Genomic DNA, 26512 nt, shown 5'->3' with positions numbered 1-26512 from the left:
ATGCGATAATTGGTAGTACTGACAGGTGGCATCCATGTCGTACGGTTTTCGAAATATCTCGAATTTCGGCTTTGCCCCAACTCCGGCATTGCCCCAACTTCCCCTATAGCTTTTGATCTAATTAAGATAGAGCAAAAAAGCACCAGTGAACTCAGCACGTCAAGGCGCGTCGAATGATATACTTTTTTGGCTTGCTTAAGTGTACTTAAAGTTTTTCTTAATTTTTAAGTACACTTTAATTAATCAATTAAGCTCAAGTTAACCAAATTGCCTCATGTCGCATATCATTCGATTCGGCTGATCACCAGGAACACAATGATACCATTTTTTTAAGCTCTAGCGTCATTGTGTGCCAAGGTATTGGCAAAAACGTCATTTGACCTCAGTTGACCTCATTTGACCTGACCCATGGATAAGTACACCAAACAAAGAAGCACCAAGTGACCTGCTGTTAAGTACCTACTGTGGTTTCAAAGCACAAAAGTGATAGAACGAAGCGGATATCTCCAGTATTTTCCTAATTTAGTATTTTGCCATAGGCTTAACATTACGACGTAATGACCTCTAACTGACCTCAGGTCAGTGACCTCAGAAAACCCGAACCATATGTTATATAACTTGGTGAACTTAGAACATCCTGAAAGTTTGAAGGAAATCAGTCCAAAACTGTGAGTTGGACAGGTGCAAAAAGAAAATTGAAATTTGACTATGACCTTGTATCGGTTTTTCTGACCTGGTGACCTGACCCAAGGTCACCCGGACCTGAAATTTTCAGGTCATATGCAAAAAGGCTGCCCCATAGGCTGTGCCAAATTTGGCGGCGCTGCGCGCCGCCGTTTTTACGCTATCTTCGAAAAACCTTAGGGGGGTCGCATCGACCCCCCGGCGGGGGCGCGGGAACTACTTTCCAACTGGGGGGGGGGGGGGGGCACACCATAATAGAGATCAACCTAGGGTACCCCCAAATCTAGTTTTCTCACCGGTTTTAGGCCACTTATTTTTCACCCCTCGGCTTTCTCAACAAAAAAGAAAACATTTGCAAAAAAAGTGTGGTATTCCGTCTCAAAGCTGTGGGGGCACCGCCCCCACGGCCCCAGAGTTGGGGGGGGCGAGCTGCCCCCACTGCCCCCCCCCCCCCCGGCTCCCGCGCCTATGCCCCCCGCTGCCTGCCAGGCCGAGGGTTAGGACTTAAAGGCTATTATGATCCCGTTTACGATAACTTCTAGGATCTAATATCCCTATCCCATCGCCATGCTAAGGAAACAAATATAAAAATTACCACATTTACGTAGAATCACCGAGGTAGAAAATGTGGCTGAAGCGACATCTATGTGTGCTTAAACATAGCACTAGTTACAGCAATCAACGTTGAAAACAGGTGGCGCTACCAGCTTTGATTTGAAGAAAATGACGTCAATTTATAACGCCAAGTTGTCTTAAGTTTTTCTTTTGAGCTTCCGAAAGAATATATGCTTGTTTTGGAAATCAAATTCAACTAAAATGTGTTTTATCAGAAAAAATGAGCGCAGTTTCTATCTCAGAAAGCATTGTACTGAATGTTTTCTTGATTAGCACAGGCGTTGTCTTGACGTCCAATGCTCACTGACCATTCATTTGATGTATCCTTGGCCCGGCATCGGGGAGGGGAATCGCCGCGCAACGGCCTTGGGGTGGTGACGATGAGTCATTGAAGTATAAAGTTGTTGGAGCATAAAGGAGTTTGATCTTTTCTTTGGTACAAATCGTGAGTTTGTAATGTTCCCTCCATTTGATTCGTGATACCAGAGGGTTCTTATTAGAACTGTGCACTTGCCGTTTTTAGTTTTCCAATCGTATCGCTTGCGCAGCTAGGTGGGGTGCGTCAAGTTCATGAACCGCCCATTGGGCACGTCAAATAACTCGGCCAAGATGACGGAATACAAATTAGTTGTTGTTGGCGGTAAGTCCTTTTCTTTTTACATGAATATGTGTTGTTGTCGCCTCGTTTTTCTCTGTTTCTTTGACAGAATTAATTGTTTGAAACCACCTGTAATAGGTGCTCGATATTGCCATTATTGTGTTTTGCTATCAAAAATGGCACTGTTTTACTGAAAAAATTAGATGATGTTGAAAATTTTAAGATTTTTTATGCAGTTTTGTTGAAGTTTTTAGGATCATGATTGGTAATGGTAGGTACGAGCAGTCTTGGCATAGGGGTAGCTCATTAACTATTTTATTTTGTCTTATTAAGTATTGCATTAGATTTCATTTGTATAATACCTTAATTGGTGTGTCTTGTTGGTGATGTTTAAAGCAATTTTCTAAATCTATCTTGAATAGCTTGGATTTATATGGCAGAACCTCCACAGCCTGTTACAGGTGTTACGACCTAACAGCAGTGATCTTTGCTGCCCGATAGAAAAATTTCTTGGAAGTGGGTAGTCCTCACTAGCTTGTCAGCCTCATTTATTTAGCTGTACTGATAACAGCCACTACTGTCATTAATTTCAGGTTACCTTTCCCTGTCCAGAATGAGTGGCAAGTGCTAAAAGGGCCTATATAGATCTTTTATTATTTCTGCCGTGCAAAGGAAGAACCACGTATGTCATTTTTTGGTCAAAAATGGTTTTTTATACCAATCGATAGCCCAAGAAACGGAGCATTTGGTTATGCGAATTATATTCACAAAAAGTTTTTTGAAAATACTTATATTTCCAAAAAACATTTTCCAAAAAACGTATGTCATATCCAAGAGTAGACAGCCAAGGCAAAAACACGTATGTTCGGACTTATCGTGTCCAAAGCACGTATGTCAAAGCTTTCTTGTGTAAATGATTTTTTATTTCTTACCAATGAAAACATACGTGGTTTTGCCAGATATCTCCTCATCATGGGTATCTAAAGATGTTAACGCTCGCGTGGTCAAAACACGTATGTACGGACATTCTTGCTTAAATTGCATTTTTCAAGCACATAAATGAGAACATACGTGGATTTGCCTACTAACTCCGGTAAGCCGACGACAGCGGCACCGACCCCACCGACGTACTGACGCAACCAGGGGACGCAGCAACGGCCATACCGACGGCACCAGGGGATGTGGAGTCGGCCCTACCGACGGCACCCGGGGACGAGGAGTCGGCCCTAACTACAGCAGCGGGGACGCGTCACCGGTCCTACATACAGCACCGGGGGGACGCGGCACCGGCCACACCGGCCCTAACGGAGGACACGTCACCGGTCACACCGGCCCTGCCGGGGGACACGGCACCGGCCTGACCGACGGCACGGGGAACGGCCGTACCAACGGCACCGGGGGACGCAGTACCGGTTCTACCGACAGCAGTTGGGAACGCAGCATCGGTCCTACCGACGACACCGCGGGACGCAGCACCAGTCACACTGGTCTTAGGGGAGGACACGGCATCGGCGATCCGGAAGACGCGACACTATATAGTGCTAACTACAAAAGCGGGGGACACGGAACCGGCCCTACCGACGACACAGGGGAACGCGGCACCGGCACCGTCACACCGGCCCTGATGGAGGACACGGCCAACGACGAGTCAACGACCATGCCGACTGCACCGGGGGACGTAGCGCAGGTCCTACCGACAGCACCGGGGGACGTGGCACTGACGCCGTCACACCGGCCCTAACTAACGGAGACACGGCACCGTCACTCCGGCCCTGCCCGGGGACACGGCACCGGCCACACCGGCCCTAACTAACGGAGACACGGCACCGTCACTCCGGCCCTAACGGGGGACACGGCCACACCGGCCCTAAGGCCCGCCCCACACGAGTGCGATTTTGATGCGGTACGGTTGCGGTGCGGCTGCCGCACGTCAGGCATGCGGCTATCGTGCGGCATCTTGCAGCGCTGCGCGTCATCCATGCGGCGAAGAACGCCATCCATAACGGAGGGCACGGCACCGACCACACTGGCCCTACCGGGGGACGTGTCAACGACCCTACCGGCGGCGCCGGGGGACGCGGCACTCGTCACACGGGCCCTATGTAGATGTGGACACGTCACCGGCCCCACCAGAGGACGCGGCACCGGTCCTACCGACAGCACCGGGGGGACGCGGCACCGGTCACACCGGCCCAGCTGCCGGGGGGACGCGGCACCGGTCTTAACGACAACACTGGGGGACGCCGCACCGGCCGCACAGTCCTAACGAAGGACGCAACACCAGCCCTGCCGATGCAGCCCGAGGACGTGACACCGGTACTAACGAAGACACCGGGGACGCGGCGCCAGTCCTACCGGGGGACGCGGCACTGGCCACAGTCACACTGGCCCTACCGGGGGGACGCGGCACTGGCCACACCAGCTCTACCGGGGGACGCAGCAACGGCGCTAATGGAGGACACTGCATCGGCCCTACCGACTGCACCGAGGGACGTAGCGCAGGTCCTACCGACAGCACCGGAGGACGTGGCACCGGCACCGTCACACCGGCCCTAAAGGAGGACACGGCACCGTCACTTCGGCTCTGCCGGGGACACGGCACCGGCCACACCGGCCCTAACGGAGGACACGGCACCGGCGCTACAGGAGGACGCGGCACTGGTGCTACCTACAAAAGCGGGTGACACGGCACCGGCACTACAGACGACACCGGGGGACAGCGTGGGTCCTACCGGAGGATGCGTACAGTGGAACGTGGCACCTGCCACACCGACCCAGTACTCTTCCACCGGCCCTGGAGGGGGGGGGGGGGAGAGGGACGCGGCACCGACCCTACCGACGCAACCGGGGACGTGCCACCGCAGGGCGCTGCACCTGCCCTCCCGACGTGGTGACCGGGGGCGCGGCAAGGGCCCTTCCGGGGGATCCGACGGCCACAATCCTCATTGGTACGCTGGCTTTTATGTTGGAAATGAACGTATGTTGCGGTGTCAAAACAATCGGTGTTGGCAAAAACACGTATGTCATCCACTGCTAGTCACATACGTTGTTTTGCCAATTACGACTGTAGTTTGAGCGCCACATACGTGGTTTAGCCACACGGAAAATGACATACGTGTTTTTTCCTTTGCAAAGTTTAATTTGATTGATCAAATTTGATGGTGGCAAAACAACGCCCTAGAGTTTTTAGGGCAGTATTTATAAAAATATATTTACAACAAGGCTCATCGGAATCGCAAGGCGGAGAGGAATTCAATGATATCTTTCTTTTGTCTGTGCGAGCTTTTACACGGTTGCTACAATGAAAAACGCATTTTCGGCTCTCTTGAACATTTTTGTTTTTCAAAAAACGGTAACATACGTGGTTTTTCCTTTGCACGGCAGATTTGCCAGCTCAGGAGAAAATTGTTTCTGATATGAAGCACTGTAGCAGTACCTACCTGCTTTCCTTGTTGGATTCCTAATAGAATGACAATATATAACCCATGCTGAATCTCTACCAGCATCAGATAGGTACCTATTTATTTACATGTATGAGAAGCTTGCAGCTATTATGGTTGAGCAGAAACCTTGTTTTGTTTTGTATAGTATTGTTTGATGAGTCTAGATTTTACTCCATTTTTGTAGCTGATTACTTGCTAATACAATATAGTTGGATGTTACAACTACAGACTCATGCCACAACACAATGTTGTATTTGTGTTTTACTGGTATGAGCTATAGAGATATTGCAGAAGCATATAAGGTAATGTTGAAATGTATCAGTATCAGCTTTTGACCAGTGTTTAGGGCCAAAGCCAGGGATAAGGATACACTCTGTGTGATTTTCATAAGGACTAGTTGAACACTGTTGTACTGTTGTTGGTGTTCTCATAAAGGAGCTCTTATGCAGGGTTATGATAATTTGGTGTGACAGGGACACCAGAGCTGTTAAGAAGGAGCCACTGGATGGTGTCTGCTGATGCCCTAACGTGACATCGTTGTGTCTGTTGGCAGCTGGAGGCGTTGGAAAGAGTGCCCTCACCATTCAGCTTATTCAGAATCAGTGAGTATAAGTATGCTAGGGTACAGGTTTGCAGGTGCACATTGGAAAGGGGATTCAAATCCTAATGTGCCTTATGCTCTAGGTACCTTTGACTGCACTATAAAGCTGTGACTTGTCTGGCACCACATTAACATCTCTATGTTATGATCTCACAATGTTTATGTGTTTTATGAACGTTTTTCTGCGGTTTTGTTTCAGTTTTGTGGACGAATATGACCCGACGATCGAGGACTCGTACAGAAAACAGGTGGTCATTGACGCCGAGACGTGCTTGCTCGATATCCTGGACACGGCCGGTCAGGAGGAGTACAGGTCAGTGACCTAGGGATTAGAGAGGTGCAGCGCAGTGACCTGGGATTAGGGGGGCCACCACCTCCTAGGCTGGTGATGAGGGAGTTGGAACTTACCTTTGGAAACAGGGCGCTGTTCGGTCGCAGTGTCTTTATCAGGCTGCGAGCATGCTGCTGCTTCTTGGCTCCTCATTGGTCGAATTCAAGTGGTCTATTCGTTAGACCAATGAGAGGCCAGGAAGCGCCAACAATAACTTCCTTATATGGGGAAAACCGACAGCACGGTGATATAAAAACAGAGACCGAACAGAGCTCAGGTCGGGTAAGACTTTCTGACAGACGTTTAGAAAAGAACGTATTAGATGCATCGGAGTCGTCGGTAGGGCTCGTGAAGGGCTGGAGATGAACATTGAACAGAATGCCTATGTCCAGTCACAGTATCATGGAAATACTTTGTAGCTTACTTGCAGTTGTAATTTGCAAGCTGTTATGATATGCTCATGTCGACTTTCCATAATGGAAATTCGGCATTTGTCGCCACAGCATGTTGTTTGAAATAGCGAAAAGTCGATCCTTCGTGACGCCTCAGTGCAGCCATCGGCTCACCCGTCCCATTCTAGATGACCTGACCTGACCTGACAGGCGCTGCTCGCTCTCCCCACAGCGCCATGCGTGACCAGTACATGCGGACCGGCGAGGGTTTCCTGCTAGTATTCGCCGTCAACAATTCAAAGTCGTTCGAGGACATTAGCAGCTATCGAGAACAGATCAAACGGGTGAAGGACGCAGACATTGTGCCCATGATCCGTGAGTATCGGGTCGGCCGCGCGCCGCCGACAGAACTCGCGGCGGGGGACAGGGGTTCTATGTACACAGGGGCTTTGATCTGTGTCTTGGAAGCTAACAGTTTTTTCAACCCGATGGGGCGGAACAGACAGCTCTTTGGTCGAGTATTGTGTCGTTTTTTTTTTTATTGCCAGGTGGATATGGGGACCTTCATGTCGATAACTCTGTCGATGGACGGACATGGTCCCCGTCACCGGCCCCCTTGCTGGCCAGGGGTTCGTTGTCACCACCGCTAGGTCACCGGGGTTACCCAGTGTCGCGGGCGGCCCCTCCCCACCCCCTCCTGACCGGCCCCCGCGCCGGGTCGATATGGCCCCGCTGGATGCAATATTGAGCATCTCGTCACGCAGCTGAGCCCGGAATGTTTAGCCGTGTCCGTTCGCTACTGGTTACTGCCTCGACAAGCATGGACATACGACAGATATGGTGAAATTACCCTCGAAATGATAACGTATTCAATGCATTAAGCGTCTAATTTCCTGGCTACTCTTGATTAACGTCGCTCATATACTTTGCTTTATTTAAGATGCGCACTAGTGCTTTTTTAGTCCCAGTGTGTCTATTCGAATGCAATCAGGGAAATTCGTCATTTAAAGCAAGTTAGATTATATATTTTATTGCGCATATACTGTGTCAAGCACTACATCGGGGAAAAATAAAGGCTAACGCTTGGCTGCTATTGAGTCAGACATACAGACATGTCCGGACAGTGCATTAACCCTCGCCGGCCGAGGGGGGGGGGGCGGGTGCCGCCCCCCCCATAGGGTTTTTTCGCGATAGCTCCGAGCACGCTGGCGATAGAGAGCTGAAACTTGGCATACCTGACCTTTGATTCAAGCCGGATCTTTTGACACCAACCGCATTTTTGGGTCAGGTCAGGTCACTGACCTATGACGTCATAAGTGAACCTCTGCACGGTCTTCAGATGTCGCAACTTCGCAACGCCCTCACTGCCAGAGGAGATGTCACAGGGAAATGAAACTTGCAGGATCTAGTATCCATTATGAGTCTCACAACTTGTATATCTCGGATTTTTCCTAAAGGTCATATGAGGTCAGGTCATTTTTGTGACCTCACCATTATAAGTCAATGGGGAAAAATTCAAACTGCTATTCTGGCGCCGGGAACGATCTCCAACTATCTCAAGCACACAGAATCGTGATTTGATGCACTCCTTGCAAGGTTAGATGCGTCACTTTTGCAATGTTGACCTTGCGTGACGTCATTTATGACGTCATCAAGGTCATATTAGTTTTTCGTCAATAACTCTTGATCAAATTGAGCTAGCGAGTCGGGAAAGCCACCAATGGACTCAGGAAGACCTGCCGAATCGAATGATATGCGACATGACCTCTTTCGGCTAACTTCGTGACCTGGGGGTGCTGACCTGACCTTGACCTGAGGTCAACACCCCAGGTTGACCTGACCCGGACAAAAAGTATATCATTCGACGCGCCTGAGCGAGGCGAACACGATGCTGCTAAAATCGCGGCTCTGCGGCCGTTTTTTGCGAAGTTATTCACCAAAAACTGAGCCGTACCTTGGGGCACTTGACCTGACCTCAGAGGTCACCGGTTGACCTAGGACCTTAAAATCGGGTACCAATCTCTGCGTCTCGTAACGGCGCACACGCTCGTTTTTTTCCGCGACGCGCTAGCTCCACCAGGGGCGAAACGGCGAGGGGGGTCGTACCCGCCCCCCCCCCCCTCGGCCGGCGCGTATGTAGAAAACCAATAGGTCCGGCGAGGGTTAAGCGAACGTCCACGGCTTGTTCGACCAGGCTAATCGCCGGGGGTATTATCCCCTAGTCAGCTGGTGCTCCCTGTGGCGGGGCGGGGGGCGGGGCGAGCCGCCTGCCCAGTGACGCGCCCTCGGACTGCCCCGGGCGGCAGCAGGCGGGGGCGGCCCGGTCGCGGCCTGCAGCTCAGGAAGACACGAGCGCCGGCCGGCGGCTCGGGGGATAAACTCGTCTGCCGGCGGAATCGATGGTGCTTAATGCGTTATTGTAGGGGCGGTTGTCAGGTGACCGATCGGGCGGGATCCTTTCCCGGAGATCTGTCGCACGGCCGCCGTCTGGTGGGATTACGGGCGGTATTTGTGGACCGCTGGTGGGTAGTGGGATGATGGTGGGTGGACGAGCGTTACTCCCGATACGGTGACATTTCATCACAGTGTCCCGCTAGGGTACAGTCCACGGCATAAGTAATGTGCGGTTTCAGTCCTGGGTATGTTCTGCTTCTGAAGCTTAGGAATGATTAGCCAGACTACAATGAAACTTTAAATGTAGCTAACCTGTATCGTTACCCTTGCAGCTGCAACTTCATCTATTGACGTCTTCTTTTCGATCACTCCGCATTCAATAATCGCCAGTCAAAGCCATCCGTTGAGATTGGTAAAACCGCACATTACTTTAGCGGTGGGCTGTACTTGTTTAATCAACGGGCAAGAAGCGGATGCTGAGTGCCGACTAGAAGAAACTTGTTACAGATGTTCTTTATGGATTGTGTGCAACAATTCTCAACTGCAGACCTCGTTGGGTCTTTTTTCTTCCCTGTCGTTCTGCTGATGCTGTCATTTGTCGTGCTGTTTGTCGTTAGGCTGTGCTTTTGACAGTGCCTACCCTAGTCCGTTTCTTTGGCCGTGCAGCCTATCTTTGCCCTCTGGCTATATGTGGTCCCAGCATTACAGCGATCCCACCGCGCTCCCGTTTCAGTGGTGGGCAACAAGTGTGACTTGGCCACGCGGGCCGTCGACATGAACGAGGCCAAGGAGGTGGCCAAAAACTACGGCATTCCCTTCATCGAGACGTCAGCCAAGACGCGGATGGGGGTGGACGACGCCTTCTACACATTAGTCCGAGAGATTAAACGGGATGTGAGTAGTGCTGAGAGGAGTGTTGGGCTCCAGCAGAGCTTGGTCCCATTCACAAACCTTACCTGAACTGTGGTGTGGAACACTCGGGCTTTTTTCTTTTTACTCGAGTGAGGCTTGATTAGCCCCTACCTCACTCGTAAGCCCCTATCAGTCCATACGAATGGCTACGATACCGTTCTTGTGATTGATGCGTCTTTATGAAACCATTCCAGAACAGCACTGCTGGTAGTGTAGGTTTATTGATACGTTGCTCGTCCAATTGCCAACTGAAGGTTTGGCATGTTCCAAGCGTGAGTCATGATCTTTGTGCCATTTTCTGACCGTGTCCCGTATTCTGTGTGCCATTTACTAACCGTGTGCTGTTTCGGTGTTGCAGAAGGAGCGGCGAGGGAGGGAGAAGGGCAAGGTCGGCTACCTGGGCCGGAAGAAGTTGTGTTGCCTGCTGTAGCGCGCGCGCCGCCCGTCCGACCGGCCGCCGGGCCGCGTCACGCACAATGGAGGCGCGTCCCGCGCGCGCCGCGCCGCGCCGCCAACTCTCTGTCTGTCTGTCCGCCTGTTGGTCCGGTCTGCCGGCCGACGGTGGACCGGCTGGCGCCCGCCCGCCCGCCGCTGTGTCCGTCTCGGTTAGAAGTGGTCTAGCTCTGTAAGTAATACCCGACTGTCGGACGGCCGCTGCCTTTCCGGGCCATCTGCCGGTCTCGGGCGCGCGCCGCCCCAGCTCCCGGACAGCTAGCCACTCGGTCGGGTCTCTCCGGCCCTGCTCTCCGCTGCAGCCAGCAGGCTTTTTTGAATGTTTTCCTCGGCTGGTGCCGGCTCGTGCGTCACCAATTCCAGGCACCTGCCGCGGCGACCTGCTGCGTCGCGACCGCCGGGAGCGCGCGCGCGTGCGCGTGTGTTTTTCTCTGTGTGCGCGCCGCGCCGTTCGAGCTGAGTTGAGTCAGAGAGGTGGTCGCGGGCGTTTTGTACCGACTGTGGGGCGGCGGGACGGTGCCCGGCGGCCGCCGGCGGAGGCCGGGCCGCTCACAGCCGCCGGCGGCCGCCGCCGCCGCCGTCCCCACCGCCGGCAGCCTGTTTGCTAGAGGGCGCCGCCGCCGGCTGCCCGACGCGCTAACACTGGGGGCGGTCTCTTTTTACTTCTGTCTGTCCGGCACTCTGATCGGTTTTGCCGTCTCCGTCTGACTGCCCGTCTCTGTGTTTCTGGATTCTGTGCACCGTCTCTCTCTTTCTCTCTCCGTCTAATGCCTGTGATTCTCCCCTCTCGCCGCGTCTCTTGCGGTCGACAGCTGGATTCTCTGTGTTCTGACTGGTGCTAAATGTAGTATTTCAATTTATAAAGATTGCTAAGTGAGATAACTGTGTGTTTGGCGATGAGGCGGGTGGGTGCTGGGACGAGGGTGTGCAGTCGGCTGCTGGGAGTAGGTGGTCCTACGAGTTGTTGGGGTGACATGGACGCAAGGAATGCGAGTCCGAAAATAGGCTAGTTATAACATTGATTTTGTATGTGAAGCTACTGAAGCTAATTATGTGTATTTTTTGTTGTTAGCTACAGTTATAAGAAACTGTGGTGCTAGTTTGGAAATTGATGTAGGAGCAAGGTGTTCCTTATTCAGGAACATTTAAGGGGACATGAAATTTTGGCCACTAAAAGGTGAGACTTTTTCACTAGAAAATCCAAATGATTACAGTTAGCTCGTACATAATGTATTTGTCACACCACGACATTCGCTCACATTTCACATGCACACTAAAGCTATCGCTCGCACAGTCGCGAGTTCCATGGGGTCGCATGACAGAACCGTTCACTCGCTAGTGGTGATCTCTCGAGTCATATCTCAGCTCGCTCGCAGTGCCACGAACACTATCATACACCGCTCCTCCCAAATACTGACGTCTGAGACCGCACGCTTATTTATCCTAACAACGAACACGAATGGCGACAAGACGGTGCCCGGTTAGTTCAGAAACCGGGCTTCTATTCACCGATTCCGCTTTGACACGTCCGTCGCGGCGGGACCTCATGACGGCACCCCTCCCCTCCCTCAAGTCCAATCCCTATTACATCTCACGTCCACCTAGATTTCCTACTGAGAGTCTGGAACAGATCATTCACGTCTTCAATATCATCCTGATGCTCCAGTCTAAAGTCGGAGTCGTAGTATTGATAATCATAATCGGCGTCTCCGGTCCGGCCTCCTCCGGCCCTCCCTGGCGAGCTGGATGCGAACAGAATCTCCGAGAGCCGGGCCTCCGGCGCACGTGTTGTGGAGCGCGTCCCTCGACTGAAGGCGATCGGGCTGGTGTTTCGTGAGCGGCCGGTTCGCTCGGCAGCCAGCTCGTTAACATCGTTCAGACGACGGGTTTGTAGATCGGTGGGTAGCGCTGAGCTTAGCTGTAGTTTGGGTCGCAGGAAGAAGCCGCCGCTCTGACGGCCTATATTAGAGGCTTCTTTGTTGGTGGGAAGTGTGCTGACCTCTGTGGTCGGTGCAGGGGTGGTTGTCGGAGCTGGTGGGACGGTGGGAGGGAAGGTGACGGCCGGACGGGTCCGCGGGGTTGGCGCGGGTGTAGTAGGGGTCTCTGTAGTTGTGGTAGTGGTGGTGGGGCGCCGTGTGGTGGTGGTCCTCCGGCGGCCGCCCACCCTCGGCCGGCGACTCGGCCTACCACGCACTCGGATCCTCTTTCTGATGATCTGCGGCGTGGTGACGGCAGCTGCGGTCGTGGGTGGAGCTGTGGGTCGCCGCGGCGCCGGCCGGGTGGGCGGCGGGCCGCGCGCGATCAGCAGCGGCGCCGGCGTGGTGCCGCGGTCCGGCAGCTTCTGACGTCGAGACGAGCTGTCGATGGACCTGTTGTTGGCCTCGGGTCCGTTCCTGAAGCGGCGGTCCTCTCGCTCCAGCTCCTCCAGCAGCTCCTGCTCGTCCAGCAGGTTCAGCTGGTCGGTCAGCGCCTCGACGTCCGCGATGTCGGAGATGGAGCTCAGCTGGGGTGGCAGAGTGGGCGGCGGCACTGTAGGCGGTGCCAGCCGGCCCCGGCCCCCGCGAGTCCTCACATACTGGGTCGGGCTGAGGTCACCACCAGGCAGGCGCGGGTCGAACCGGCGACTGCCGCGGCCGCGGCTGCGCGAGCGCGGCGTGGGTTTGCGAGTCGGCGCGCTGTCGATCTCGTTGGTGAGCTCGGCGGGCGGGGAGGCGGTGGGCCGCGGCACGGGACGGGCCACTGCCGGCCGCCGGCTGGGGCTCGACACGCCGACCGCAGCGCTCGGAGCAGCGGCGCTGGGACTGACAGAGGGCGCCACAGCGGCCGCCGGGCTGACCGCGGTCACCGGCTCGGCGCTGGGCCGGACCCGGGAGCCGCCGCGCCACCGCGAGCCGCGCCTCCTGCTGACGATGGCGCCCTCTGAGGCCGGCGCAGCGGTGGCGGCGGACGGCCGACGGCGGCGGAAGCTGGCCCTGGCTCCACTAGAGGGCTGGGCTGTGCTCGGTACTCTGCTGCCGGAGAATCTCGTTGATGGGCTACGAGTCGGCACTGTGGCGCTGAAACGACCGCCGGGCGGCGCGGTCGTCACCTCCAGTCGGCCTCTGCCGATCTCGGCGCTGTTATCATCCCTGGTTCTAGTGTTGATGTCGTTGATATTATTTATGGCATTGATATCACCGAAGTTCCCCGAGCTACCAGCATCCGGCTGCGTCCGTCCCCTGCTTCCAAATCTGGCCCTGCCGCTGGTTGAGGCCACATCCGGCACCACACTGGCCCCGAAGAAGCCGCCTGCTGCCGGGCTGACCGTCGTCGCTGACTCAGTGGGGGCCTGGCTCGGTCGGGTCGTCGGCGACGTGCCGCGCACGAACGGTGACGCGGGTGAGACGGACACGACGCGGAACGGCGCCGGTGTCGTCGGTGGTAGCGTGCGGGAGCTGAACGGCCTTGGTGTGCTGCTGACGGAGACTCCTGTCCTCAAACGGTTCCGGTTCCGGTCGGTTCCGTCAAACTGCCTGCGGGAATCACCCGAGGTCAGCTGCTCCTGCTCGCGGAGGTCGTTGGTGAGCTCCGGCAGCTCGGGTGGAGACGTAGCAGCGGTCGTTGGAGGACCAGCCGTCGGCGCCACCGGCGCTCTGCTCGACACGCCCGTGCCGAACGAGAACGAGCCGCCGCGGCCGAACGCGAAGTTGGTGCGAGGCACGCTGGTGAATCCGAACGGGAACCGGCCGGTGGTCGTGAACACGGGGACGGGTGTGCTAAACGAGCCACCGGCCGCGGCGGGGGCGGCTGTCGGCAGTGGCGGAGCCGGAGTTGTGAACGTCGGCACCGGCCGCGGAGAGGTGGCTCGGAACTCCCCCAGGGTGACCCGCTGCACGTCCTGTCCGACCGGGGCTGAGGTCGGGGTCGAGGTTGGGGCAGGCGCCGGAGGGACTCTCGAAGTCTCAGCGGGGGCCAGCGGCGGCAGCGGTGTCGGTAGCAGCGGTCGGCGGGACTGCGCGCGCTGCGCCGGAGCCGTACTCGCAGTGGCGAATGTGCTCTGGTCACGGAAACTGACGCTGTCGGTGGCAGCCGCCGGACGGGGCGTGGTGGCCGCCGTGCTCAGGTCAAACCTCCGCGGGGCGCGCGAGGCCGGCTGGCGCGTCACCGGAGCGGCCGTGACCCGCCGCGAGCCGCCACCACCGCCGAAAAACCGTCCGGCGCCGGACGACGTCTCCTGGAAACCAGAATCGTAATCCCCCAGCTCGGGCAGATCCTCCTCATCAAGTGCGTTGAACTCCACTTCATTCTCCGATCCCTTTTTGAAGATCTCGAAGTTGCGCGCGTACAGGACCGTGGATCGGTCGCAACTGACTTGGAACCAGTTGGCGCAGATCAGGTGCTGCTGGTCGAACACGGTGTTGTTCGGGCACAGGAACCGGAAACTGGTCCTCTGCCGACGAGACACCCAGCATCAGGTCAGGTCAGGTCATGGGGTCGGGTCACTCACATCGACCAAATGCAACGAACAATTCCAATTATCCATACAATGAATACATGGGCCAAGAGAACACTGCATTAGAGCGTGGTATTACTGACGCTGTTGACACTAGTTAACGAAGCTTGCAACAGGTCGCGGCCCGGCCTCTTGCCGAGCCGAGTTGTCGGTCGTATGGTCGTGAATAGTGCCCTTTTATTGCCCATTGTCATGCTGGCGGACGTTCGCGCCAGGGTGGCCGCCGAGGTCTCCCCGCTCGAACCGCGGCACTATGGGCACAAGTTATGAATACTGAGGCCCGTTTGACAATGCAGTGACGCTGCTAGTGAAATTGATGGGCCTTTGGTTACTGGAGCTTGTCGGCTACGCTTTCTTTCAGATGGGGAGCTCGACACTTACATCGATGATGAGTTCTTGCGACAGAAGAAACGTTAATAACTCGAAGCCTCTCAGCATTATCGGCCGTTATTTCATCGATAAAGTGTTTTAATGATAACTATTACGGAAAAAGTGCAACGACTGGGGATTCCTTTTTACGTTTAGGGAGGTTCGACACGCCTACGTCATAACGTTATCGATACTTTTTAATCGGAATCACTTCATTAGTTTTCAATGAAGCTTCAGAGGTCAACGTAAGTGGTTTACGTACGGAATAAAAGTTACCAACAATTTATATAACAACATTTTATCCTCGACATAATTGTCACATGATATTCTGCTCATTACTCTGGACACATTTCCTCGGTCTGTAACATTGAAGAATGAAGACGGGGATTCCCGGCTATTCCTATTCCATTTAAAATGTCGCTGTAATCTGAATTTTGTTTAAATCCTTGCTTTCGGTATCGTTATATAGTTATTCAGGGCACCAATCTACCCCGTGTCTTTTAGCGGTCATCGCTGACGGTCCGATGGACGGTTATCCATCTGGGATGGCCAGTGGCCATATGTCACCCTATGGACAGTGACCCGTCACAGTCTGGTAATCGGACGTGGTCGCCTGTCCCTCCGGGGCTGGGCCGGCTCAGTCGGCGTCTGCAACAAGTCACAGATAAAGTCACTGCTGTTCGGTCACTGCGGTCATTGCTGAGTCACTGCGGTCATTGTTGGGTCACTGGGGTCATCGCTGGGTCACCGTGGTTCTCGAGGTCACTGTGGTCCGCAGGGTTACGGGTCGTTGCAGCTCGCTCGGTCACTGTAGTTCACTCGGTTGCTGTAAAATGTCGCTCGTCCACCAGCCGTCAGCTATCCAGCTCAGTCTCTGCAGTCTGCAGGTCCTCCAGCAGCAGCAGCCCATCCGTCGTCTCTCCGTCGGTCCCTTCCGCCCCGTCGTCCTCTCGGTCCGTTGGTCGGCTCGTTCGACCGACCTCCCGTCCCCACTCCCACCGCCGTTACCTGAGACGTGCCGCACACGTGAAACATCTGGCAGCCCGCCTCCACGTCGGCGTAGTAGCCGCCCACCACGCGGCCCTCACAGCTGAAACTCGTCTCCGGCAGCGCGTCGTAGCTGTAGTTGGGCGGCGGCTGTTGTGACGTCACCAGGGTCAGCAGTGACGTCATCACTAGCAGCACTGAAAAACAAAGGAGAAGGTTAGAATTGGGCTACGCTAGCTACACTAAAACTAGAATTGCTCTTTGCAACGTCTTTCACGGGTTGCGCATCACGAATTATGACATACATTCGGGTAAAGGCATGAAATGAGTCCATTGTGTCGGGGATAATGTGTTAGTGGACGGTAGGGTGGTAGACGTAAAACGGGACGCATGTTGTGAGCATATAAGGCGTTATGTGCTATGTGTTTGTCGGCAGATGCATTTGTGATAATTTGATGTGCTTGTGTATACTTCATGTGTTCGTAAACGGTAGATGTAATTGTTCGGTGGGCGCATTTTTGCATGCTTCAAATTATTTGTGTCCAATCAAATGTTACCGGGCGATAAATGGCCTGTTGTAGTCGTTGACACAGACTTTTGTCGTTGCCTTATCTTAAAATTGAAAATTCCTCAAACCGCTTCCATGTAGAGGTCTTTATTTGATGTATCATATCCCAATCAGTACCTAGCTATCGTTCATGAACGCCTCCTAGGCAGCATCGTGATATCGATAGATAAATTGTAACTGGGAGACGTTCATGAGGCGATGAGTTGGTACTTTTTTATTGATAATTTTTACACACGTCTCTATCTGATAGCGGGAATCACGCTCTTACACGAGTCCGCCGCACAACTCCATTCAATTGAGCAAGAGACTTGAAACCATTCACGGAGTAGGAGCACTCAATTACTCATCAATGAACGAGCCTCGAGCGGGCCGGCTATGTGTTCTGTGCACGCATGACATTGAGGCCGGCGGCGGGTGCCGATCGGATCTCGGCAGGGGTCACCCGCTCACGGTCGGCGCCGCGGAGTGCCAGTCACAGAGCCGGCGAGCCGCCCAGCCCTGTGTGTACCGTACCGAGCGCTCGTGACGACCGAGCCACACTGCGGCCGACGAACGGTGTAATTTGTGTGATAAACGGACGGCCAACATGGCAGGCCCGCTGGGATTCGCCGCCGCTCCGCCGTCCCGCGAACCCCAGCCCGGGTCAGAGGTCAGGGGCCGCGCGACGCTTAAATATAGGTCGCGGTCAGGTCGTATTTTGTCGTCGATTTCTTCATACCGGTGGGAGAAGCCATTACATTGCTGAGCGAGTCCATGGATTCTGATATGATCGATTTGTGACTGCTCACTCTCAGCTCGTTCTCAGGCACTTACGTGCGTAGGTCACAATACCTATCGTGTAACTGATCCCGTAACATTTTGGAAGGCAGGTCGCCATATTGTTCAGTCTGTGAGGCACATTCGTCAGTATTACAGGTCAATTTTTTGCGCTAAGCGTCCTTTCCGTCGTTTTCCGTTTGTGACACATGTCCAAAGCTCGGCCCCACCCCCTCAGCCGACCCAGGTCACGGGCAAAACGCTCCAGATTGGCCCATCTGCTGAGCCCATCAGCCCGGCGGCAAGGTAGCTGCTCGTCCTAGGAGCGCTCCCTGCCCCGCCCCCGCCCCGTCTCCATACCGCACTCCCCACCCGAGCCGCTGCGGTTCAGGAGAGCACGGTCACGGAGCACCCGGGGCTCTGCCGCCGGGTAGACGGCTATTGGACGGGAACCAGAGACTCCGGGAAAGAAAATGTAAATGCACGACTCCAACTGCAGACGAAGTGGTGTGGTGTAACGCTTATGCTAATATGGGAACAACCAATGGGTCACTGGAATGTCCGCAACCGTGGCGATATACATGGGTGCTATCATTTTCTCATTTGGACGAAATAATCCCAGTTCGGTGACGGGATGATTAAACAGAACATCTCAGCCCGCATCTGAGGCTGCCCAGCCCTGTGGGCCGTTCATCGCACCGACGAGCCTTACACAACCCGACACCGTCAGAGTGATGCGTCTCGAGCCGCCGGGGGCCGTGGCCCGCGCCCCGCCGTCGCTCGCTCCGGGAGGCGCGTGGTGAAATGACGATTGCCCCCTGACCTTCCCAATCCGAGAGCACAGAGGAATCCCAATAATCATCATGAGCGGCCGGCGCGGGCCACGGCGGCCGGTGTGGCAACCGGAGCGTCTCGGGTCGTCAGCAGAGAGACGTTGCCGTTGCTCTCCTCACCCGAGAGCTTTGTGTTCCGTCACCGTGTTCCCGCCGTCGTTCCCGCGCTGTATGTGCAGTCCCCCCGTTTTCCGCTACAGACGCGGCGCGCCGGGCGCGGAAGCGGCGCGTGCCCGGCGTGAATGGCGCGGCGATGACAGATGACGACACCACGGCGGCATTGGCGGCGATCCGTGGCGGGGGCGGGGGCGGGGGCGGCACCTGATCGGAAGGCAGCGGCGGCGGTGGCGGTCGCATTACCCCCGCGGCGTGACCGGGCGGTTTGGAGGGTGGGAACATTGGTAAACAGCGGTGATTGGATGCGGTAGGACCGCTGATGGATTGCGGTGAATGCTGCTGACGGACTGGCTTGGACTGGTCGGTGAGTGGAGTGGCGACGGGCTGGTTTGGATTGGTGATGAGCTGTTATGGACTGGTGATGGGCTGTGGTGAGGATTCGCGATGGCAGCGACTGATGATCGTGATGAGCTGTGGTGGTGATGGGATGTGGACGTGGTCGACACTGGAGACGGCTGTGGCAAGACATTGCGATGGTCTTCGGAGGACAATGGTGACGGGCTATGATGAGTTGCAGACGGTACCTACTACTGCTACATAACAATGAGCGTAGAACCATCAGTCACACCTCGACGGCAATATGTATGTTGCAATGGCCTCCCAAAATGCGACACAGTGACCGTCTGTAGTGTGTCACAGAGACCGTCTGTAGTGTCACAGTGACCGTCTGCAGTGTGTCACGGTCGGACCGCCTTGGATCGACTGACGGCCACAGAACGGTAGAGATGGGTGCGGCGATGGAGCGGTGTTGACTCTGGCCTTTCACACGGCCTCCGTTAAATTTTGATAGCCGCGACGGGGTCGCGCCCGCATAATGACTTTGCGGTTCAGGGAATAGACCATACCACAAGTGGATTGATTGCCTAATACAATCAGTGAGTCCGAGAGATTGCCCTCTGTACCGAGCGCCGTTGATGGTATAAGGCGCCAACCAGCAAGGATTGACTGAGCGAATTGGAATGCTCCTCTCGAGCTCATTTGATAAGGTCACCTCGGGTAATATGAATGGTTAACGTATATTTAGCATTTTATGTGAATAAATGTAGGCATACGTATTTTATGGGACGTTTTTAAAAATTTCGGAATACGGCAGAAGATTTGCATTTAGAGGTGTAATGCAAAAGAGCCTAAGTTTCAGAAGCATGCTTGTTGGCAGCATCGCTCGTGCAGAACCGTTTTAATAGTTAACGGTAAGCACACACCGACTATTATCACGCAAAGCACCATCATCATTAGGGGAAGCGGGGGTAACACCGCCCCCCTAAGCTTTTCGCCAAAATGAGAGAATATGTGTGAAGTCTCTTGGTAGTTATTGTTTTGGTTACAATATTTAAACATTTTCTCACGTGTTTTAGGTACTTATTTTGCATGCTCCTAAAAGGTTTTCATGTATTCAGACTTTTAAAAATACCTTGCATATTTGCTGCCTACAAATTGTGTGGCCATCTCAAGTGTGTGGCCCCGCCACCGGTGTTGATGTTAACCCAACCCATTCCTACGAAAGCTTTTAATTGTTCAGAGATCGTGTGCGATGAGTTTCCTGTCGGTAAGTGGTAATTTTCGCAAATAATCGGTAATGGACACCTAAATAGGTATAGGTTCATCAGCTGTTTGCCAGTTTTATACAGCTGGCAAGTGCTTGATCGGGATGCATGAAAAATATAAAGTAAAAAATCAAATAAGCTGCTTATTCCCGACTTAGGAACATCTGCGAACATAAATAAAGCGTGTCTTTGGAGTTTCATCACTTATCACGCTACAAACAGGAAACACCGCAACCTCAATTGGGGTAACACCGCCACGGGGTGGCGGTGTTCCCCAATAAATGATCACAAGCAAAAATCGCCAGCGGTAAGAATGTACTACACGGTTCAAGCAAACTTATCTTACTGGACAAAGCCGATCAGTTATTTTTCGATGTAATCAAGTAAATCAAAATGAGTCTCTACTTAAAGACATTCAAAAGTGCTCCCAACTCATCGAATTTTTATAAGAGAATGTGCATTTTTCTTTAAATGCCCACATTGAGCTTCGATTACACTGAAACACCGGAACACAAATCAGAAGACGCTTACCTTCGTGCGGTCAATAGGAAATAACGGATTTTTACACTTCACATTTCATACTTTCGCCGCCAGATGGGGTGGCGGTGTTTCCCACAGTGGCGGTGTTACCCCCGCTTCCCCTACAAGAACTACGCAACCTTTCACTCATGCGGACGTCATAATGAGTATTGTTCGCTGGGCAGCTGAACATCCACGCCGGCGGTAACCTTCTCCACCCGTCATTAGCGCCGGAGCTACACGGCGTGTCCTGGGATGGTGCCGTGTACAACGGTGTGCTAAGTGCTAACGGGGGCGTATTCTGCCGTCCCCGCCCGCTGAGGTGGTGCGTCGACTGCCTAATTACCACCGACTACGGCATATAACAGTATTGTAAACTACCGCAGTTCGCCGTTCAAAGTTTCAGGGCTGCTACTGAAAATGAGAGGTGTGGAAAAGTGTGGTAAGGTGTGTAGATGCTTTTTACAATCAGTGGCCGGTGCAAATATCTTATCAATTGAAATCATGTGCAAATGGATATGTGTTGTGATGCGCGCTTTCAGTTACACAAAGACTGTGGCGAGGGAAACTTATAAGTAGTCAGATGATGGGCGAATAAGTGAAAATTTAACGTGAAAGTTTTTGCAAGCCACAACATTCATTTATCGTTGTCCTTACCTAGTTTTTGTGCCGCCATGCCGACCGTTTCTCCGAGGCGATTTCCTCCGGCTGCTCCCGATCGAGCTGAAAGAAATTCAATCGTCAGACAGCAGAAAGGCAGCAAACATGTTACACACATATTGCCATAGGTACTCTATTATGCAACAAAAATATGAATAACGGATGTCACTTTGGGACCTTGAGCTGAGTCATATGACAAGTAGTGGTCGAAATGGCCAATTGCAGAATCACATGACCAATAGCGAACCAAAGGTGACAAGCAACGGTTATTAGCAGTGACCCAAGTGACCAATTTACGTGACCGCAGTGACAGGCAGTGTGGCCGGATCACGTTCACAGGAAGTGATGTGCTCACGCTCCCTGGAATCTCCGTGAAGGTCGGTGATGTTCCCTGCAGTGAGCCCCCTCCCTCCCTCGGCGCGCTGCGTTGAGGGCCTGTTTGTGCCGCGTCCCTCACGGCCGAGATGGGCCGATGCGAGCCCAGACCACCAATCGGTCGGTGGCGGCGGCAGGTACCGGCCTCGTCTGATGATACGTCTCCGCCGAGCCCGGCCGTATAGTTATCCCGACATTAAAACCGCAAATGAAGCAGAACGGTATGCCGTCAAATGAGCTTTCCCTTTCTGGGATAGATACTAGAGAGGCCGGCTCAACGGCTTGTAGCGTGAGCGCAGGATTGAATATAATGGCCGATTGTCGGTAATGACGCCTCTACCTAAGCCCCAGTGCCGCACTTTGGGCGATGTGGATAATCAGGCTTGAAATCCTTATAATCATGATCCCAGTATGAATTACATCGATTACCAGTGCCCGCTGCAACCGATTATCATCAATCTTGTCCTTTCGCGAACATAATAGCGTCTGATGTGGCCGAATTTGACTCATCCGGCCGTTAGGGTATAGTCACAGCGGGGTCGTCTCTTGGCTCCCCCGGCAAAAACCGCCTCCGGGCTCGCGACTCCGCGGAGCAGCACAATGCGCCATTGTTGGCCGCGAGTCGCCGCACCACGCCGCATCATTACCGACCAGCCATGGGAAGACGAGAAGCGGCGTGGCGTGCTACAAGTGGCGCAAAACGCACACCGATCGCGGCGAAAGGTGCGCGCGTGTGGCGTCGGACGAGGGTGGGAGCGACCTTGACACGGATGCACCGCAAAAGAATGAATCAGAATTGGAGGAGGTGACACATTGATTGGAATGTCGCCCATTATTGCTGGGAACTGACCATGCTTGGGTTTGTCTGCTTTTTTAGTTTGTCTAACACGCCTAATGTCGCCGAAGACAAAAAGAAAAGAAAAGACATAGGTATAAAGTGACTTCTCTTTGGTCTCCATTGGTTCTGTTGTTTTTCTTCTCCATTGGCTCTGTTCGTATAAGATCAACCTTACATTACTTGCAAGTAAATATGGCACTATCGTGTGATATATGAAGAAGGGTTCTGGGAACAAAAACTCCATGGAGACTGCAGCGACGCACAAGACAAAACCACTAGCTACCATGGAGACTGTAGCGCTACATAGCAGCCTAACACCGATTCTGCCGGAGACTGCACCCGTTCACAGGAACATATCACCAGTCGTGTTGGCGACACCAGCCCGCTCCATGGCTCCGCGGCTGCCGGCCCCGCGGGTCATGGGAAGCTATGCGCCCGGGTGGATCGTCATGGGAACCCTCAGCACCTCCTCCCCGGGGGCGGGGGGGGGGGGTATTACGCCACCAGCCGCGCCATGACACGCCGCTACCGCCGCGCCGGGGGGGGGGGGGGGAGAGACTCAGTGTCCAGTGTGGTGTGCCGTGTAGGATGACTGGTCGGGGACGAACTTCACACGGTGACACGACAGAACCTCGCTTCACGGTCACGACGGGCACGAGCGACACTGGAACACCTCGGGTCAGAAGATGTGGCTCATAACGGCGGTCATTGGGACGACCTCACCGCCGGAATGTTATCTGCCATTGTCGCCGGACGGAGTTCAATGTCGGCTCCGTTCGGCGGCTGGGATGTCCGTGACCGGGGGAGGGGCGGGCAGACCGCAGGTCAGTGGCGCGGGTCGCCACCCCTGACCGGCGTGGTGACCCGGCGCGGTGACCCGGCGCCGGGTTACCTCACAGCGCCCACCATTTCAACGCAAACACCGCGGCCAGCATTGTCTCAGACGGACCGGGCGGCGGCACGGCGGCCACTTTCACCGCACATTTCCGCGGTTTCTTGCTAAATAGCGGTGCGTGGCGGTCGGGAGGAGGGAGGAGGTGAGCTCTCTGCCCCGGGGTGGTCGGCGGGCGACCTTGACTTCTGACCCGCAGGCAGATGTCAGTGCCGGTGACCACAGCCGGCCGGCCCGTCATCCGTCATCCCCCGAGCAGGGAATCGGTCCCGCCCGGTCACCACTCTGTGGTTAGGACCGCCGCCAGCGGCCTCTTGGGGCATTAGTGGTGCCTGATTTTCATGGGTGATCGTCGTCTGCGTCTGCTGCCATTCCAATCACGGGAAATGCAGGTCAACGAAGTGAATGTGGTGATGAAATTAAAGCACGTAATTCGAGGGCACTCGATTTCCCTGAATTGAGATTGAACGAGAGAAAATTAGGATTTTCTGGCACAAAGAAAAACACCAAGTTTTGTTTCTAGATTCCTCACACGATTTTCCGTTCGAATCCTGACGATCTCAAAAGACATTCAGGAGTTCGGCTCTCGAGAAGCACATTGAATGAGGCACAGTAGAAAGTGTAAATATGCTCTAGACTCCCGTTGATCAATGTGAGCGTTTCTCGTGGACTCAACGGCAAAAGGAAAAGAAAGTGTCAACATGCGAGTAGACGGCTACTGGTATTTTTTTCGGTCCACAGCGCAGCTTCACGCGACAATCAAATGCCCAGATGCACAGTCTTCCATAATTTTGCTTCAAAAACCCTAACATTAATCCAGGAAATTTAATCAAATCAACTTGTCATTTGATAACGTATAATACTTCAATTATGAATCGTGATAACGAGTTTGCATGATGCCTACTTATAAACGGCTGCTGTCCAGCATAACTGCAAGTGTCGTGCAGGCCATGGACCAAACTGTGAAGACAGAAGCCTCCAGTATCCAGATTTCATCTGAGTGTGGTCTCAGCCAGTCTCTTGGTGACCTCACTCACAGCAGTGTAGACGGAATCTATGTCACTGCCACCCTCTCATCAGGCATTGTGTGCCACTCTCCAACCACCAATCACTCCTTCTATCAACCCTCTCCAGCGCCGAGTCCAATCGGTGGCATTGTCGACTGCCAGCTCACGCTCCGATCGCTCTCACGTCTCGGCTCCGGCGGCACCCGCGCCGCTCCCAACCCATCACCTAACGGGCGCCGCGGGCCCGACCTTGCACCGGTGACCCGACCTGACCGCGGTGTGGGAGCGCGCCGGCGCCGTCGTGTGACCCTGCGGCCGGCGCGGCGGCCCGTCCGAGGCGCGGCGCCTTGTTTTGGTCGGCGGCTACGGCGGAGACGCGGCGCGTCGCGCGCCGCCGCTACGGGAGGTCGGCTAGCCGAGATCATTACACGATACGATTGTATCGGCAGCTATTAAGTCATCGCGGAGCGGCGGCCGGCGGCTCCTGTTTATTCCATTATGGCACATTGTGTGGATGGACGAGCCCAGCGAGCCGCCAGCGCGGGCCGGGATACGGCCAGCAGACCAGGGTCATGATGACTGAACCGGTCTGCACGATCGTAAACGGTAACAGGAGCATCCCACACGGGGAGAAAGTCCAACACGCCATAGCATACATTTGCTGAACATGCACAGTAGTACATAATTGGAGTATAACCTGTTTCTAAGTGCGTGTAGGCTAACGACAACACCTGCACCTCACCGGCATCCCTGTCGTCGTTCGGAGCCTAATTAGCATGAAAAGGCAGCGCGTTTACGCGTAATGGAGGCTCCGTTACGAGAAGTAGTCTGAATTGCCATGACCTTTGCTGCTTGTAAGAGTTGTGCTGCCTGGCGCCAATTAGCCACTCAGAAGCACAAAAGGCAGGCAGTCAAACGCTGGCTGATTACCCATTTCAAAAACAGCGCTCGTGTTTCAGCTGAGGATAGAGATGATAAACAGCATTCTATCGAACCGGAGTCGTGCCCTCGGAGCTGTTATACGGTATCGCTCGCACGAACTGCTAGAGGCGGGAGATGGTGGGGTGATAGTTTGGCAGTACCGTGCACCAGTGAAGGTCGGCGGTGCGGTGTTTCACCTTCATCCTCCCGGAACTCGTCTCGCAATATTGGCGTCACGATATTTGGACGGAGCAGTAGATCGCGCATTGAAATGTGTGCTTAACTTTCTTCTTAACGGACAGTTAGTGCGAATATTCGCTAAAATAAGATCATTGCCCAATGATATGTAAACAATAATGGTAATTTTGCATTACCCGTAACTTCGCAATATGCAAAAATGGTGAATGAAATTATCATGCTTTTTTAAAGACTGCCGGCATACATAGTGACGCCGAGATGTTGAATAAAATCAGTTCTAAACGGAGCGTCATGGTTTCCCTTGTAAGGACTGCAGCAACATCTAAGAGCCGACCAGCCCGGGTTGGTGTGTCTGTGTGTCGTGTTTTCGGTGACCCCCACCCCCAGTGTCACGGTGCTGTCCCTCAGCCGTCTGAAGAGGAACGTTCAGCCGCCTGCAAAGGAGCGTCGGCGGCGTTTTTCTCCACCGGCCGCCCGACCAGCTTCGTTTTTACAGGGGTAGTCCGCTGTATGGTGTGGCACCGGAACACAGCACAGAGACAGGCTGAATGCCACCTACAGCTGAGGCGCAGCTGAGGGAACATGCACCGGTGAATGTCACGGATTTGTTACAGTCCTATACGTCCAATCGAATTTTACCGAGCTGATGGGATTCTGAGCTGAGAGTTTTAGGCACTAGGCAGCTGCAAAAGATCATCGAGTCAGAGCTCCGTCAGTTTGCATTAAAATTACGACCGAGCTTCATTGAGCTGTCGAAGACCTCCATAAACCAGTGCTAGAAGAAGCACAGTCCGAACTCCGAACTATAGGTGGAGAAGACGTGGCACGTCGCACGGGAGCTCAAAACGGCAAGGAAGATGGACGAGCTTTCACCAAGCGATTCTGGTGGAATTATGTCAACACTCAACAGTTAGGCAAGCGTCAATGGAAGGAAACTGTCATCTACCGAGGAA

At 54.0% G+C, this 26512-nt stretch overlaps 2 protein-coding genes across 2 annotated transcripts in view; one reads left to right on the top strand and one right to left on the bottom strand.

Moving 5' to 3' along the window:
• Window positions 1–1618: 1618 nt before the first annotated feature.
• On the top strand, window positions 1619–11300 carry LOC122385248 (ras-like protein). Its single transcript, XM_043373387.1, has 6 exons — window positions 1619–1939; window positions 5894–5942; window positions 6141–6254; window positions 6897–7039; window positions 9792–9952; window positions 10329–11300. The coding sequence occupies exons 1-6, from the start codon at window positions 1870–1872 to the stop codon at window positions 10398–10400; spliced, it is 609 nt and encodes a 202-aa protein (XP_043229322.1). The 5' UTR covers window positions 1619–1869; the 3' UTR covers window positions 10401–11300.
• A 340-nt stretch (window positions 11301–11640) lies between these two features.
• The window catches only part of LOC122385240 (mucin-5AC-like), a 28660-nt gene continuing 13788 nt past the window's right edge, over window positions 11641–26512 (bottom strand). Inside the window, exons 2-4 of the mRNA XM_043373375.1 lie at window positions 21326–21391; window positions 16293–16468; window positions 11641–14852 (exon numbers count right to left, since the gene is read on the bottom strand). Coding sequence (XP_043229310.1) covers window positions 12015–14852; window positions 16293–16468; window positions 21326–21344 — 3033 coding nt within the window. The 5' untranslated portion in view covers window positions 21345–21391 and the 3' untranslated portion in view covers window positions 11641–12014. The remainder of the gene's footprint in view (window positions 14853–16292; window positions 16469–21325; window positions 21392–26512) is intronic.

Source organism: Amphibalanus amphitrite, unplaced genomic scaffold (genome assembly GCF_019059575.1).
Source record: "Amphibalanus amphitrite isolate SeventyFive unplaced genomic scaffold, NRLGWU_Aamphi_draft 000015F_arrow, whole genome shotgun sequence".
Taxonomy (NCBI): domain Eukaryota; kingdom Metazoa; phylum Arthropoda; class Thecostraca; order Balanomorpha; family Balanidae; genus Amphibalanus; species Amphibalanus amphitrite.
The sequence above is the reverse complement of the archived record's forward strand: the minus strand, read 5'-3'. Positions and strand labels throughout refer to the sequence as shown.

Bases quoted from the DNA above. Each gene is read 5' to 3' on its own strand.
- LOC122385248 (XM_043373387.1), top strand. From the start codon at position 1,870: ATGAACCGCCCATTGGGCACGTCAAATAACTCGGCCAAGATGACGGAA. The intron at 5,943-6,140 runs GTGAGTATAAGT...GTTTTGTTTCAG, and splicing joins ATTCAGCTTATTCAGAATCA to TTTTGTGGACGAATATGACC. The intron at 9,953-10,328 runs GTGAGTAGTGCT...TCGGTGTTGCAG, and splicing joins TCCGAGAGATTAAACGGGAT to AAGGAGCGGCGAGGGAGGGA.